At 47.1% G+C, this 17,732-nt stretch overlaps 1 protein-coding gene across 4 annotated transcripts in view; it reads right to left on the reverse strand.

Moving 5' to 3' along the window:
* The window catches only part of LOC144797751 (NXPE family member 3-like), a 627,879-nt gene that overhangs the window by 279,777 nt on the left and 330,370 nt on the right, over window positions 1-17,732 (reverse strand). For all 4 annotated transcript variants that reach the window (XR_013603456.1, XM_078668505.1, XM_078668507.1 and 1 more), the window contains exon 2: window positions 3,945-4,696. Coding sequence is in view for 3 of the 4 variants with exons in the window: in XM_078668505.1 (XP_078524631.1) it covers window positions 3,945-4,696 (752 nt within the window). In the remaining variant the exon portion in view is untranslated. The remainder of the gene's footprint in view (window positions 1-3,944; window positions 4,697-17,732) is intronic.

The following is a 17,732-nucleotide window of genomic DNA, read 5'->3' on the forward strand; positions in this document are numbered from 1 at the left end:
TAAGAAAGTGACTGAGGGGGAGTGGATGGAGATTGATAAACAAGCCTTCCCGAGGTACCTGGTGTAGCGCTACGCCATCCAGGACTTTGCCAAGGATTTCCCTCCCTCGGTGAAGGTGGACTCTCTGATGGCAGGAATTTCCTCGCAGGGGTCCATTATTTCCGAGCACGCCTCTCCCTCGGACCCTGGTAACAGGCGGGTGGAGGCTGCGGCCAAGCGGGCCGACTCTGCAGCCAATTTTTCCATTCGGGCCTCTGCCTACTTATCCTGCATGGTGCAGTCCTTGTTGAAGGATTTTCAGTCCTTGGGGGAGTTACTGGACCAGGGAGCGGATGTGGTTCCCACCCTGTCTCTGATAGAGCAGCAGACTCGGCGCCTGTCGGACATTTCCTCCGACACCTTGGAGGCCTCTGCCGCGGCTGGTGACACCGCTATTCAGGCCCGGTGGCAGATCTGGTTGCACCACTGGAAAGCGGAGGCTGCCCAGAAGGCTTTGCTGATGAAGACCCCTTCTCAGGGGTGAAACTGTTCGGGTCCTCTTTGGAGGACAAGGTGAATAAGTCGGCTGAGGACCGGAAGCTGCTCCCCTCAGGTCTTCCAAGACCTGCTTCCTGGGCCCTAAGAGGTCATTTTTCCACCTCGTCCATGGCTAGGGGCGTTGCGCCCTTTCGAGTTAGAGGTCACGGCCGGGGCACCCCTTTCTTCTCCAATTCCCGGCCTCAGCCACTTCCTTCCGTCGTGGGAATCCTCTGTCTCAGACCTTTGGGCTCTTCGGATCGTGAGAGAGGGGCTGTCCATCACCTTCTCCTCCTCCTATGGACGCCTTCCTTGCTACCCTGCTGCCTTCCTCTTCAGTCAAATGGGTGGCCTGGCTTGAAGGCATCCAGGACCTACTTATCAAGGGGGACATCTGGCCTGTTCCTCCGTCTCAGAGAGGTTTCAGGGTCTTCTCTATCCTGTTCCTGGTAAGAAAGGGATCTGGAGACTTTCGGCCTGTCTTGGACTTAAAGCGGGTGAATTCTTTTATTCCACATGCTAAGTTCAAGATGCTTTCTCTGCAGTAGATTCTGTCGCTGCTGGTCCAGGGGGAGGTGGTTGCTTCACTGGACCTATTGGTTGCGTACCTCCATGTGCCGGTTCACCTGACGTCTCAGCCTTTTCTCTGGTTCTGCGTAGGGGACTACCACTACCAGTTCCAGGTACTTCCTTTTGGATTGTCATCTGCCCCTTGGGTGTTCACTAAGATTCTGGCACCCTTGGTGGGCATTCTCCACTGGGAGGGGCTCAGGGTGTTTCCGTACCTGGATGACTGGTTAATTTCAGCCTCTTCTTTCTCAAAGGGGACGCTGCATGTCAGGAGGGTCTGCGAGGTTCTCTCTGCCCACGGATTCCTGATCAACCAGAGGAAGTCCCACCTAGCTCCCACCCAGAACTTGGTCTTCATTGGGGGCCATTGGGACATGCTCCTGGGGAAGGTGTTTTGCCCCAGGAAAGCGGTAACGTCTTGTGGCGAGATCTGGGGGCTCTTCTGAGATGGGAGCCAGCTCCTGTGAGTCTGTGATTGAGGATTCAGGGGTTAATGTCTGCCACCATCAATGTTCTCCCCTGGGCCCGCCTCTACCTGTACCCCTTGGTCAATCATCTTCTGTCTCTCTGGGATCCCTGCTCCGGGGACTACGAAGTTTTGGACCCGGTGTATTCCTAGATTTGGTCCAACCTGGGCTGGTGGCTGATGGACTCCCACCTCTTGGAGGGTCTCCCTTTTCTGGTCTCCCTTTCCCGGGTGGTCACGACGGTTGCCAGTCACCTACGCAGGGGGGCAATCTTGGGGTCCTGGACAGTTCAGGGTTGTTGGGGCCCTCTTCTGTTTCACTGCTCTTCTAACTTCCGCAAGATGAAGGCGGTCCTGCTGGCTTTCCAGGAATTTGCTCCCTCTCTCCAGGGTCATCATGTCTTGGTTTGGACAGACAACCAGGTGGTGAGGGGTTACATCAACCACCAGGTGGCTGCCGGTTGCGCTCCCTGTGGTTGCTGTCCTAGGAACTGTTGTCCTGTGCAGAGGGGATGGTGTTGTCTCTCAGGGTGGTTTATCTCCCGGGGTCGGAGAATATAGTGCAGACCATCTCAGTTGGGTGTTCCCTCAGTTGAGTGCCCTCTCCTTGACACCTTCGGTTTTTCGGCATTTGGTGGCCCTGTTTGGCCTTCCCCGGGTGGAGCTGTTCGCAGAGTTGGGCAATGCTCTCCTGCCTTGACTCTGCGCTCTCCATCCGTGTCCGGGGGCTTGGAGGGTGGATGTTCTGTCTTTCACATGGCCTCGGGGTCTTCTGTATGCCTTTACCCCTTTCCTTTGATTCCTCGGATCCTCTGGAAGGTCCATCTGGACAGGGCCCTGGAGCTCTTGGTGGTTCCAGGTTGGGTTCGACGCTCCTGGTAACCTCTCCTGTGCGAAATGGCGGTTTGAGATTGTTGGCTGATTCCAGATCACCCGTTCCCGTTGTGGGGTCCTCCGCTCCCCGGGGCAGCGTTGGGCTGGCTCCATCTGCAGGCTTGGCTGTTGAGTGGGAGACCTTGTTGGCTCAGGGGTGTTCTACAGGTGTGGTTGCCTTGTTGCAGTGTTCCCGGCGGTCTTTGACCCTGCTGTCCTATTCCCGTCACTGATCCTTCTTTTACCGTTGGTGTGGGCTTTTACCGTTGGTGTGGGCTGCAGGGTTCCGACCCTGTGTCGGTGGACCCCATGAGGATTCTGGGTTTTTTCCCTGGGGTTGGCTCCCTCCACACTGAGGGCTCAGTGGGCTGATCTGCGGGTTTTCCGCAGTCCGGACCTGGACAGGCTGTATTCCTTGGTGGCTCGCTTGCTGCGGAGCGGTTTCCTGCGGCGGCCTCGGGCAGTTTGCCTGGCTGGTCCTTGGGATCTTCCTTTGGTCCTGCGGGCCCTGCAGGTTCCCCACTTAGAGTCCCTTCAGTCTGTGGATCTGAAATTCCTCACCTTCAAGGTGGTTTTCATGGTTGCCATCGTTTCTGCTAGCCGCATGGGTGAGCTGGGGTCCTTTCTTCGGTCTCCTCCTTTCTTGCGGGTTCTGCCGGCCCGGCTGGTCCTGCGACATGATCGCCTTTTTCTGCCTAAGATTCCCTCCCTGGCTAACCGTTCTCGTGAGGTGTCCTTGCCTTCATTTTCCCCTGATGTGGATGTCCCCTGTCCTTGCTGGATGTCCGTCATGCTGTTGAGATTTACCTAGCCCACACTTCCTCCTTTTGTCAGTGTGACAGTTTGTTTGTGACCTTTGGTCCGGTGTGTTCTGGGCACAACCCCTCTGTTTCTACTTTGAGTCGCTGGCTGAAGCAGGCTATCCTACTGGCCTACGAGTCCCAGGATTCTGACCTCCCAGGGGATGTCCAGGGTCGTTGCACCCTGAGCGTTTCTGTGCCCTGGGCCTCTCTTAAGGGTGTGTCCACTTAGGAGATCTGCATGGCGGCGACTTAGTCGTCGCCGCACATGTTTATGGAACACTACTGGGTGATCCTGGGTGGCTCTCCTCCTGGGAGCTTTGCGGGGGCTGCCCTGAGTGCTACTTCTGCCGTCCCTTGATTGGTCCACTGGCTGGTCTGTGTTTTATTCTGTTGTTTCTTTATGTGATTGATTAAAGTTTTGTATGGTTATCATGTTCCGCCTTGGTCGTGGTTTCTTGTGTACCATGAAGCCTTTTGGTGTGGGTGTGTGTTCACTTTGTTAGTCATGTGGCGAGGAAGACTAAACTTGCAGTAATGAAGATTATAGGTAAGTAACCGGGGTATTATCCTAGGTAGACCCTTGACATATTGAAAGAGATTACCAGGCAAAGAGCCAGAGACACACAAATATCCTAAGGGAAAGGGAGGAACCATTAGGGTGAGAGACACCAAATCACTATAATAAGCATGGCTAAGCCAAGAGACACATATATTACCCAGCTATAAGCTTGTCTTCTGCTGCGTCTGTGACCTTCCTGTAGCCTCCAAACATGTGGTAAACCAATGAGTCACACGGGAGGGTCTTTGGTCTTGCACAGTACCATGTCTCTTCAATTCTTTTGTCCCCATAAACACACAGTGGTCTGTCTAGCATTTCCAAATTGCACTCAGTTTTCTCCTCCGTTCCATTTCTTTGGAAGATTCCAGTAAAATACACTTTGTCCGGCCGGGAGTCCCTGGCTTTCCTGATGACCTGGACAGCTTCACTGGAGTGAAAGAGGCGGATGGAAATTACCACATCACCAGGCCATAGCAGCAAGAAGGAGATTGTGTATGTCCCGTTCTGGTGGTCTGTCACCAACCCCCTTACTCCAGCCTTTAGGTTGGGGGAATGAAGCTTGGCTTGGAAAAAGTCGCCGCCATACGCCTTTGATCGATTCCAGCGGTCTTTGGCGGTGAGGACCACCTCCAGGGTCTCCCCAACAGAATAGTTGTCTTTGGGGTGCAGGATTTGCCACTCGCAGTTCAATGGGCTGGTGGATGAGTTGATGACTCCTTGTGGCTCGGGCCATGTCAACAGATCCAACAGCGCCATCACTTCCACATCCTCTGGGGAGGGGCTGGTGCTGGTGCTGGTGCTGGTGCTGGTGCTTTTGTCGGGGGAAGGAGATGACGCAGCGGGGTCAGTTACGGAAGGAAAATAAAAAGCCTTGGGTATCGACTCCGTTCTCCAGCTTTTCATTGTCATCTGTTTGGAGAAATAAAACCATTCAGATGAAACCAAAAAAATCAAGAAAACCGGGTAATTTGCACATAGGTTAATCTAGCAATGATAACTGGTTACGCCAAGGCCCCGAGGCCAGAGGTTATAGTGTATCAGAGCCTCTTTCACAACACACAACGAATGGCGATGGACTCCTGATGCACGCCTGTGACGTGTGCCCTATGGCGTCCTAAGGGGATGGGTGCACATGTAAGAATTAGGTTATATTTCAACATGGGGATAAGTAACATAACGTGTATTTGTAAAGCGCAAGTTCACCCGTAGGTATCTTGGCACTCAATAACAGATGTTCATTGTTTCCCAACTAAATGGTACTCATTTTATCTACCTTCAGATGGATGAAAGGCTGAGTGGACTCGCCAGGATTTGAACCTGTGACCATGAGGTGGAACACAGGCCCCTGCAGTGGACGTATTAGTCCACTGAGCCACCAGACCCTGCAGGTATTGAGAGGTGAGACTGGATCTACACCTTAAAAAACTGGAGCTAAAACCCCATTCAGTAATCCCTGATGGAGCCCTGATACCAACCCTTTCGAGTAAAGGAAACACTGAGTAAACACTCAAGTGCTGTTAACTTACCTTCCGAGTCATTTCATTCACCACCCGTTCATCTCGAAGATTTCAGCTTCTGAAATCCCCCTGGATGATTCCCCTTTAATTCACCCTGGCTCCCTCTCCTGGAGTTAGTTATAAGGCTGCAGAATTAACACCCTCAAAATTGGTACATTCATGATGAGGGCCCCTCTGTATCTCACTTGCAACGATGAACAAAAGATGGGCCCTCTCAGCAGTCGCAAGCTAAAGTGGTGTACCATAATACACCGTAAGTAATTACCTGTGGGTGCAATTAATACCAGAATTCGGATTCATCAATATTTTGTTAAACAAGTTTCCCTAAGTAGGATGTGTGAGTGGAGTCCTGGTTCTAAAACGTGTTGTGCGACAGGACTCAAGCTGCACCTCATTGATGACATCTAAAACCAATCTTGGTCATTGACCCCTTTGTCTGGGGCCAGGTATGATTAACATATGCAGTTTGATTATATTATCTGCTACTGATGTGAATGACCCTGCGTTAGGCTGCTACCCACTATATCAGTAACCCAATACAGATATGTTTCAAGGAAAGATATAAAAACATCAGTGGGGAGCCATTATTAATTATCTACATATTAATTAACCCATAAACCTTCACTTTTTTGCTTTTTCTTTTATTGAAAAACAATTCTGTTTTTTAAATACTCTTTAAAAATATCTTTTTACTTGTTACAGTAGTACATTTCATCCAACATTTCTTTACAGTGATAACTTTTTAGTCACATTCAAAACATGAATAGTTCTTGATACTCTGAAGCAGTCATAGCCCACGATTTTCGCGGCTCACAAGCCGCTTCTTCAGGGCTGTGGAAAGTGAGCATAAAAAGCACAATAAATATCACTTATTATTTACAGCTTTCACATTTTTATAAAAATACCACATAACACACAAAATGATCACTGTGTAGCTAAATACAACAAACACATGCTCAGAGTTCCTTTAAATCTGAAAAAGGAATAGCTAAAATCTAAATAGAGTGCTCAACCTCAAAACATTACTCTATTATATTACAAAAGGATTTTCAAACTCTAATTATCATTAATATTTTCTCATGTTCCCATTCTACATACATGCATAGGTCCCACTGGACTCCACTGTATTTATAAAATGTTTAAGGTTCCTCTCAATCTTGGCTATATATTGAAATCACTATCTTTCTGGGAGGACTAGCACTAAGCAGACAACATATCTTTATTATATGCTCTCTTACCTGATGTGAGGAAAGTGAATAGAAAAGTAATTAACAGGTAGAAAAAATAAGATGCTTTCAAGTAGGTCTCATAATCAGAGCATAATAGATTGCGGGAGACGCATCGCCGGACACAGAAGATTGGAGCCAGTGCAGGGGGCCTGCAACATATGGCGCCTACAAGGACCAACCTGCCGCGGGGCCGAGAGCGCACTGCCGCCCCTCCCCCTCTCACCTGGAGCTGACTACTGGGGGATATTTAAACATCTCGCGCCTCCCGCTTTGCGGGAGACGCTTCGCCGGACACAGGAGATTAGAGCCAGTGCGGGGTCCTGCAACATACGACACCTACAAGGACCATCCTGCCGCGGGGCCGAGAGCAGACTGCCGCCCCTCCCCCTCTCACCTGGAGCTGACTACTGGGGGATATTTAAACATCTCGCGCCTCCCGCTTCGCGTGCGACGCATCACCGGACACAGGAGATTAGAGGTAGTTGCGGGGGGCCTGCAAAATACGGCGCCTACACGGACCATCCTGCCGCGGGGCCGAGAGTGCACTGCCGCCACTCCACCTCTCACCTGGAGCTGACTACTGGGGACAGATATAATTAACTAGCGTCTTACGCCACGCGGGACGTGCGCGGGCGGTGCCGGGCTAAGCCCAGGCAAAGGGCGGGCCGTCTGTGGCCATCGGTGGCCGAAAGAGGCCGGGCAGGGCCACCTCTTTTGGCTGGGCAAGGCTGTTGCCGAATTGGACATAGTGAACAGTAGTAATATTTTTTAAATACATAGTCAGTCAATAATAACTTAATGTGACAACTGTATTTTGATGTTTCACAGTATGTTTTTATGTTCTTCCTACTCTTAAGCTAATTAGTTTATATATATATTTTGCATTATTTTTCATACCTGGTGAGAACCTTTAGAAGAGAGTTATGGGTAAGAGTAATCATCCAACCACTCACCCTATTACACGACTAACAGCTGCTTCAACAACCCCACTCCCGAGCTTAACTGCAATTGACAAAATGTTACAAAAGACAATAAGGGTGGTAGCTTCTGCCATAGAAAATACAGAAAGACGCCTCTCATTGACACCTTCTATGCCCCCTCCCACGTCACCTGGGAATGTTTCCCCAGCCACAATTAACTCTTCTGATTCGTTGTTAGCGTCCTCTTATGCGGAGCTTCCATGTGCACAGATTGAGCTGGATAGATGCTGGCTCCCGTAGAGACCTATCTCCCCCTTTGGCCTCCCAGGTAGTTAACAAAGCTCCTAAGTTCTGCCCTAGAAAAAAGAAGCCTAAACCACATAAAAAAGCCGCTAGGCTAACCTCACCTGTTTTAGATATCCCTCAGCATGATGCAGGGTCCTCCTTTTCCACCCTATCTCCCCCTTTGTGGGCCACCCATTTAATAATCGACTTGCAAGCCCACTTGGAACAACTTATTAATTCTCAGTTTAAAGCTTTGATGAGTAGAATTGACAAAGTTGTTTCCATGATAAATACCAAGAGTGGTGTAAGTGCACAACCAACCACGACAACTAAGAATATCTCCCCGACTTCGGCTGTAGGTATCATCAAACAGCCATCGCAAGGTCTAACCCAAGGTGTAGGCCAACGACCAGACAAACGGACACAAGGGCCAGGCCTATCGACAATGACCAACCGTACTACCACCACTACCCCTCTTTGTCCCGCTAGTCCCTCAAGTGGGCATCCACACAATGCGAGTTCTTGTCCCCGTATCCCATCACCACTCCCACCAGGGACTAGCGATCATGTGCCAAACCGGGGGCTGGTGCCTCAAAAGTCTAATCCTACCCATCCAGCAGATGTTCCCCAAAAACCATTACCTTGTATCCAGTTACCCCCTGAGGCTTCCCCGTATGTGGTGGTACTATCGGGAGTACCACTGCTGTCAGGTGAGCGAGGAGAAACGTTCCTCGAGCTAAAGAATAAAATTATATTCTGGCTGAATAAATTTAGACCACTAATGAATTTGGGCCAAGGGGAAATTTTATTCGCCAGAAGAGTTAGCTGGATAGGGAATAAACCTAAAGACATTGGAGGGGATTCTTTGATCATTAACTTTAGGGATCCTGGTGTGGTTAACCACATTCTTGGATGGGGTGGCCTCCGACAACATGGCCCAATTATCCCTCTTCCTATAGGGTATTTTTACTTATAGGAAAGTCTCCCAGGCGGATACGGACCATCCTCCTTTTACAATGGTGGTGAGAGGTCTGAATACAATATACCTGTGGAGAATAGATTTAGTGCCCTGAATAATGTAGACTGACTAACCTCCCCACCTTGGCACAATGTTATAGATCTTAATTCAGTGGGATGTCCGGTGGCGGAGGAGGGTGAGAGGCAAGCGGAGGAGCTACTCAAGACTGTTGGTGGGGCACTTCAGGTGGATTTACCGACGTCTCTTCTGACTGCAAACGTTAAATCTTGCCCACAAGGAGACAGAATTGGGATGGCCAAACGAGATGGAATCCCCTGTAACACCATTCCACCGCCCGCTACACTCAATCCCACAAGGCTACAGTCATGTAGTTCATTTATAGGGTCTTGGAATGTAGCTGGGCTAGGTTCTAAGATATCGAACCCAGAATGGGGGGAGTTGGTGGATCAGTATGATGTTTGTTTGTTTCAAGAGACCTGGATGACATCCACCCCCTTTAGGATGGGGTTTGCCTCCTACCATATACCAGCTGTACAGGGACTAAGGGGTAGACCATCGGGGGGGGGCTATGTATAAGGGTAGCTACCCATTTGGGGTGTTCAGTGAAAGTGATTGACTCATATCCTCAGGGCATCCTGTGCATCGCCCTTAAATATCTGGATGGCACGTCAGTGGTGATATTTAATATTTATCTGCGCCCCAGTTCCCAATCGAGGGGGTCATCTTTGATCAATGCTCTTGATGAACTCCTTTTACTGTACCCTGCTCCTACACACAGAATACTGGGAGGTGACTTCAATTGCCACTTTGAACCTCTGGCGGGGATCCCGTCTGTAACGGTAGAGGAGGATTCAATCTGGCATATACAGGAGTGCTCCCTGTACCCAGCTAAGCGCTTGATCCCATTGGCACTGCAGATTAATATGCTTTTAGTCTCCCATTCCCTTAGAGCCTGCAATGGCTGATTTCCCCCCGATGTTCCAGGGAAGTTCACCTATAACAGACCGGGGAAAACTAGAACCATTGACTACATCATGGTCAATGTTGAACTCTGGTCGCAAATTAGGACCTTTACTGTAATTGATAGGGTGGACAGTGATCACAACTTACTTTCTCTAGAACTAAATTCTGCACTGGGTAGCCAACCTGGAGTGAGGGAGCACGACCCATATTTTAACCCCAACTTAATCACTGTGGCAGGAGGCAGACGTATCAGGTGGGCTAAGTTTGTATTAGAACCGGACAAAGTAGCGGAGCTTTATCAACAAGTTGCCTCTTCTTTAACAGAGGCTTTTAATCTCCCGGACACCAATGATTCCTCCTATTTCCGGGTGCTTGAGCTCATTCATACTAATTTAATTACCTCCCTAGCCGATTACTTTTATACATCAGCTAATAGGAGGGCTCGGCCAAAAAATCAGGAGCAGTGGTTTAATAAACCCTGTAGGGAGGCGAAATGTGCTCTTGTGAGGGAGGTAAAAACTGGCACAGTTGAGAGTATAAGAGGGGCTAGACTCACCTATAGAAGCATTACCGCAGAGTCCAAGTTGGAATGGGAGGCCCAAAGATGGGAAAATATTAAAGACGCCCTTGATGGACGCGACTATAGGGTGTTTTGGAATTTGGTTAGATCAGGATCGTCTGAGGGGTCGTATGCTATAACACCCAATTTGTGTGAAGAGGTGTGGATAGCGCACTTTAAGCCCCTCTTCGCTCATACTAATACTTCAATCTCAGCAGATCTAATCACACCTGTTCCACATTTACAGGTCACTACAGACCCGGACTATTACCCAGTTACCCTGCGGGAAACTCAGTGTGCCCTTAAAAGCTTAGCTAAAGGGAAGGCACCGAGTTTGGACCGCATACCAGGAGATTTGTTCTTGAGCGAGCAAAAGGTTTGGGTTCCTTACATTTGCCTATATTTTAACGCCATCCTCCTTGGTATGGATATCCCCCCAACTTGGTTGGTGGCTGTGATCATTCCCATCCACAAAAAGGCTTCCCCTCTGGACACGGTCAACTACCGCCCCATTAGTCTTATTGACGTCTTGCAGAAATTAATGGCCCGCATCCTACTAGCAAGGTTGCAGTGTTGGATGGACGATCATCACATCCTGACCCCCTTTCAAGCGGGCTTTCGTGCTAAAGTTTCCACCATTGACCAACTGTTCAGACTACAGATGGTCTACTGGAAGACGGTGCCTATGGGGGCCGGTAGTTTGTATTTGATCTTTGTAGACCTTCGATCTGCATTTGACCTGGTCCATAGGGAGAAGCTATGGGCAATCTTGATGGAGATGGGTGCTCCAGCTTATCTGTGGCAATTATTTAAACGTTTACATCAGGGCACCTTTGCAAGAGTGAGGTATGGGAGGAATGGGGAGCTATCGGCCGCTTTTCCGGTGGAAAAGGGCGTGAGGCAGGGGTGCGTGTTAGCCCCAACGCTCTTCTCTCTGTTCCTTAATGGTCTGATTAAACATCTCTGGGGCGCGAGGGATCTAGACTCCCCCAGCTTGGCAGCACGTAAGATACCAGCCCTGATGTTCGCTGATGATACCCTTTTGTTATCAAAATCCTCAACAGGCATCCAGCGAACATTGGAGGCCTTTTGCTCCTTTTACAGGTTAAGAAATCTGGAGATTAACCTCTCCAAAACCAAATTTATGGTTTTTAATTCCAAATCGCCTAACTGCCCCCTCCCTCATCTTGATGGTACGGTGCTCGAAAGAGTCTCCACCTTTGAATATTTAGGGGTAACTCTGAATGATAAGATGTAATGGGGGACCCACATAGCAAAGGCAAATATGAAGATGGCCCAAGCCGTGGGAGGTATTCTAAAGGTTCATAACGAGTGCTCATCTAAAATCTTGGGACCACCAGTAGAAATTTATAAAGCACAGGCGAGAGGTGGGGTGCTTTATGGTGTAGAGCTATGGGGCCATGCCAATGCCTCCTCGCTCTCCATTACTGAGAATAGCTTTACCAGGCGCCTAATGAGACTCCCACAGAGCACACCTTTGATCCCGTTATGCCTTGACTTGGGTCTGGTCCCCATTCAAGAAGTCATCCCTAATCGTCCCTTACTGTATTGGAGGAGACTCTGGTCCACACCTGAGCTTTCAAGCTATTGGGAGGAGCTCAGTCACCTATTATCGTTAAGGGGTGTGGGAAAAATCTCTTGGCTTAAGCACGTTAAACAGCTATGTCAGGCCTTGGGGAAGGTAGACGTGTGGTTCTCTCTGGAACCCTCCTCTGCCTTGACTCCTAGGAGGATGCTGGTCAAAGCACTCAACCAATTTCGAATGGATCGGATGGCAACAAAATAATCGTTGGGTAGGTTGACCAGTAATTTCCTTGAAGTCAAGTATAGGTATCAATTCGAGAAATTCTTGGACGATATTCAGCCCCCACTGGCGAAGAAATTATACGTGCAATTCAGACACGGATCCCTCCAGTGAGGGCAGTAACAAACAAGTGGTCAATGGCTCATCATGCACCTAACCTTTGCCCGGGGTGTGAACATGCTGAAGAGACGGGTCTGCACGTTCTGCTCTTCTGCCCTTTGTACTCCAAGGCTAGAGCCAAATGGATCTTACAGTTATGCAAGTCCTGGGGTTTCAGGGATTACAGGGATGTGTTTAGATTGTTGAAATACGACTCTTCCCCCTTGACTGTGTTGGCGACCTCTAGATATCTGTTTTCCATGTGGTGTACCAGGAGAGCCAAAATCAAGAAGTAAGCCGCTATAACTGTTCTAGCACCTCCCCGTAAATTTTGAGGGAATTTTATTACTATTTGCGAGTGGCTTGTTTTTTTAACTGTTTTTACCTCTTTTAAATGTTACTTATGTATTGTTTTAGCTGTATTGTTTAACCATCTATATTGTATTGTGGCCTACTGTTGGTTAAAGGGCCGTCTTATGTAATTATGTATTGTTCGCTTTTATGGTTTTTAACCGATAATAAAGCTTTTTGACTGACTGATTGTGTAGATGTGTCTTTTATTCTCAATGAATTGCTGTCATAGTAGTTCAGTACTAAGATGATCTACAAAAGATTACATTTAGGGGCTATTTCTACTATATCGAATTCTAAGAGTAAGCAGAATCTCCTACAACAACCTGTCCCGGTATGTCTTACCTTTCAGCACAAAATAACTGCCAATTTCATTACATCATCTCCACATTGTATCACGGTGCTTCATTTTATATCATGGTTTAAAATTGCCCCTTGAATCTACAAAAACGCGAAACACCATATGCATTGTTTCTAAAGAGATTCAGAACAGCAGCAAAAACGAAATTCTTGCACTCTAATAACCACATTTAAAATGCTTGAAATGTTAAAAGTAAAGAAAAGCACAACTAGGCAGTCATTTACATCACCCAAATAGCTTAAGATATCACACTAGACAAGTTCAAAGCACACCTACAATACTGAAAAGTTGCATCTAAATCTATGGAGATCCATTCAATCTATCACAAACAATCCAATAACAATAAAATCTCCCGAAAAATACAGTCCAATTACTACCAAAATCCCTCCTTTGCATTCATGTTCTTACCTGCATGGTTGTTTCTCAACATATTTTTGTACAAAATATCGAGTATGAAATATTGGATGCAGAAATATCGGAAAAACATATTGTGGCACAATAATATCGTGATATACATTTTTTAGCTTAGTAATATCGTTTCAAGAATATCGTTGTTGTAAATATCATTGTTTTATTATCTTAATGACTCAGTTTATATATAATTTTTGGGATTAATATTGTTTGCATAATTGCTAATAGTTTTTCTAAAAATATACTTCATAATAATGTGATTTATAATTTCTCATTTAATTATAAGAGTAATATATATATATATAATGGAAGCAGTGCCAGAGTCATGGAACTCTGCCTTGGGCGAGGCGCGATGCCGCACTTGCCCCCGTGAATTACATACCTGCAAGCGGAGGTGGTGCAGTCAGGGGACCCAAGGAGCCTTGATGTTTCTGCCGGCAATACAGGACATTGGTGGAATGTGACACGACTCCTTGCTGTTCGCGCTACCATTTGGCGGCCCTATCCCGGCAAACCACTGCATGCTGGGATCTGCAGTCCGTTAACCATCCAGGAACGGCCGCAGGTGATACAGATCATCATTAGGAGCGGAGCGAACTACCTTCAATTTAGGTGGGACAGGACTACCAACTTCGTGGCAACAGACTCACCTCCTGATACATTCTGGGCGCTGAAGAGGCTACACAGCCGAAATGCATTCGCCCCTCTGTGCCGAATTTGAAAAAAAGAGACTCTGAAGTGTTCCCCAACCGTGGCCTCCACCTTTCTTTGTTGAGGGGGTTTGTGTCGTATTTTGTCATGCCAGCCAGCGGCATGCTACGGTGGCCCCTGCACACAAGTGGCCTGGTCTTCACTGGCTTGTTTTGCTCCGGCGAAAGTACTTTTGTTTCTGAGGTATCGGAAGGACCAGGCCCACCACTGTTTGCGGGCGGAATGGGAGCGGTGCCAGAGTCATGGAACTCTGCCTTGGGCGCGGCGCGATGCCGCACTTGCCCCCGTGGATTACATACCTGCAAGCGGAGGTGGTGCAGTCAGGGGACCCAAGGAGCCTTGATGTTTCTGCCGGCAATACAGGACATTGGTGGAATGTGACACGACTCCTTGCTGTTCGCGCTACCATTTGGCGGCCCTATCCCGGCAAACCACTGCATGCTGGGATCTGCAGTCCATTAACCAACCAGGAACGGCCGCAGGTGATACAGATCATCATTAGGGGCGGAGCGAACTACCTTCAATTTAGGTGGGGCAGGACTACCAACTTCGTGGCAACAGACTCACCTCCTGATACATTCTGGGCGCTGAAGAGGCTACACAGCCGAAATGCATTCGCCCCTCTGTGCCGAATTTGAAATAAAGAGACTCCGAAGTGTTCCCCTACCGTGGCCTCCGCCTTTCTTTGTTGAGGGGGTTTGTTGTGATGTCATTTGAGATGTCATCAGTGATGTCATCAGTGATGTCACTGACCATGTCATGAATGATGTAATATGTGACATCATCAGCAGTGGATTGCGGGTGCGCGAAATATAGTTAGTCCAACTAACTATATAGGAGCAATTTCAATGGTTTTGTATGAGTAAAATGTCCAGCTAACTATAACACCACTAAAACTTATAGTTTTTTGAGTGAATTTCAATGGTTTTTTAAATGCTAATACCTAACTATATATGACCTGAAACCTATGGTTTTTTCAGTGAATTTCCAAGGTTTTTTAAATGCTAATACCTAACTATATATGACCTGAAACCTATGGTTTTTTCAGTGAATTTGCAAGGTTTTTTAAATGCTAATTCATAACTATATATGGCCTGAAACCTATGGTTTTTTCAGTGAATTTGCAAGTTTTTTAAATGCTAATTCCTAACTATATATGGCCTGAAACCTATGGTTTTTTCAGTGAATTTCAAAGGTTTTTTAAATGCTAATTCTATTAGCGGATAACGTTTAAATATATTAATATCCTAGTTGGACCACCTGAGCACCCTAAGGGGTCAGGGTGTTTCTACCCTGCCCCCTTTTTGTGTTCTACACGTTTGTTTTTCTGCTTTTTTGTGCCTCAGTCTATTAAGACCCAAGATGGATGCCAACACTTCCTGGTTAGAAGTGTTGACAGCCAATGAGCATGCAGCTTTCTCGGGAAGGCATGCTGATTGGCTGTCACTGTCTGTTAACACTAGCACAAGATAGATGCCAACACCTCCTGGTTAGAAGTGTTGACAGCCAATGACCATGCAGCTTTCTCGGGAAGGCATGCTGATTGGCTGCCACTGTCTGTCAACACTCAAAACCAGGAAGTGTTGGCAGCCATCTTGTGCCTTGTTAGAACCAAGGCACAAGAAGTTATAAGTGTATACTTTTTTATGTAATTATGTCTCTAAATATTTATCATTTTACACCCACTGTAGGAAAAAAAACTTCTACTTTCTCCAACACACTACTCGATGTCTCATCCTATACCTTTTTCAATATATCCTCTACTTCCACTCTCTGACTCATCCTAAACCTCATTCTACTGTAGTGAAGGCAGGCCCTGCATGCACACATTGCAATGTTAGCATAAACTTGTTAGAAGTTTAAACGCCATTTTGCCATTTTGCAGCTTTTGCACACTACACTGCTTGTAACTGTTGTTGTAAGTTAGATTGCTTGAATTTCTTCACATGAGAAAGGCCTGTTTTTAACATCCCTAGACTTATATTGCAACTTCGGTCTGTACAGTGTGTGCAGAAATGTCCAAGGTTACCATAACAATGTAAGCTGTCATTCGGACTGATCGGCCCATGCTCTAGACACAACATGCACACAGCTGCAGCTAACTGAAATTCTAGCGCCTTTAATATTGCACTGCATGCATGATTAGGGCACTTGGAGAAAATCCTTTTCCAGAGAGAGCTAGCTTTGCTGATCCTGATGTGATTCACTTTTGCTCCCAATTCAAGCCTAAGAGACCGTCTATTATTATAAAACCTTGGGGCATATTATCAACAACTAGCAATATTTATCGCTAAATAAGCTTAGCAACATTTTTTTATGGCCGCGCATCGCCGGATTTTATCGCGGAGATAACGTGCTATTAGCAACGTTTATCTCCAATGCGATAAAATATCCGGCGATAGCGGCGAAATGCGTGAATATCGCTGGGAATCCAGCGATATTCAGGCATTAACGCCAATAGGGTCTTAACCTGAATATCCAACTCCCATTGGATATACAGGTTAAGAAGTGGTCTCAGCAGGCGTTAGTTTTCAGCGATATTCGCGCTTAGCCTGAATTTTTTCATCGCTACGCCTGCATTGATAATAGGCGATAGCAATATTTGCGACTGCTTTTAGTCGCTAACAGGTTGGGTACTCCCACTTTGCATGTCATTAGCGATAAATAGCGCTGACATGCAAAGCGGGCCCCAAACCGCTCACTATCATCTAAAAGCTGCCGCTAACTGATGTTAGCGACAGCTTGCTAATAGGTCGATGAAATTATCGCCGCTTTGCGCAAAAGTGGCGATAATTTCATATTGCCTGCCTTGGTAATATGCCCCTTAGTTCCTAGCTGGGGAGGGTGGTACACAAGGCACTATAGGACCTGTTTCCACTAGGGAAAGCGGCGATAATGGGCTTGAAAATATGCCCTTGTGAGTTCCCATAGAAGCCCAGGTTATGGGGTTAACCTGGGCTTCCATGGGAATTCACAAGGGCATATTATAAACCCCATTATCACCGCTTTGGTTGCCGTTTCCTGCCGATAAAATCGGCGATAATGTATCGCCCTTTCTTGATAATGTGGCCCCCAGTTCCTAGCTGGGGAGGGTGGTACACAAGACACTATAGGACCTGTTTCCGCTATCATTATAATATGATTTCTCCCTTTGTGTTTTATGAAATTGTAACAATGCTGATCATATTATTTTTAATCATATGCATGCTTATGTTAGCAAAAATACTGCATCTTAGAGCACGTCATTAAAATAAACATTTTAAACTTTTCCGTGTCTCCAATTACTCAGGTTGTGGACTGATATGAGAATAACAAATGAAAGAATGTTCTTGATTCCCACCATTCTTGAGAGTACCCGAAGTCACATGTTCTGGGTTGTCTAATCATTGGTAGCTTTGATATAGGACAGAGAGCTAATGAGACACTGATGCTAGTCGGTTAGGGGTCCTAGGTACCGAGGTGAGTTTTTTGGTACACCACAATTCACTGAGGTCCTGGGTCTCTGTGCACAGTTCTGTGTATAAGCAGAATCCCCGCCACATGACGCACCTAACGATGTGGTCTTATGTTTGAGACTCTAGAGTAGTGCTTATAACAGTACCTGACACTCTCACTCCTGTTTCCGGTTCACAGTGGTGACGGATTAACCTACCTATATGGCTTAAGTATAGGTTTATTCAAGATTGATATTTCAAAAATGTTTTTATTTGAATTACATCCCATTAGTGCTACATT

The sequence above is a fragment of the Lissotriton helveticus genome, chromosome 12 (assembly GCF_964261635.1).
Source record: "Lissotriton helveticus chromosome 12, aLisHel1.1, whole genome shotgun sequence".
Taxonomy (NCBI): domain Eukaryota; kingdom Metazoa; phylum Chordata; class Amphibia; order Caudata; family Salamandridae; genus Lissotriton; species Lissotriton helveticus.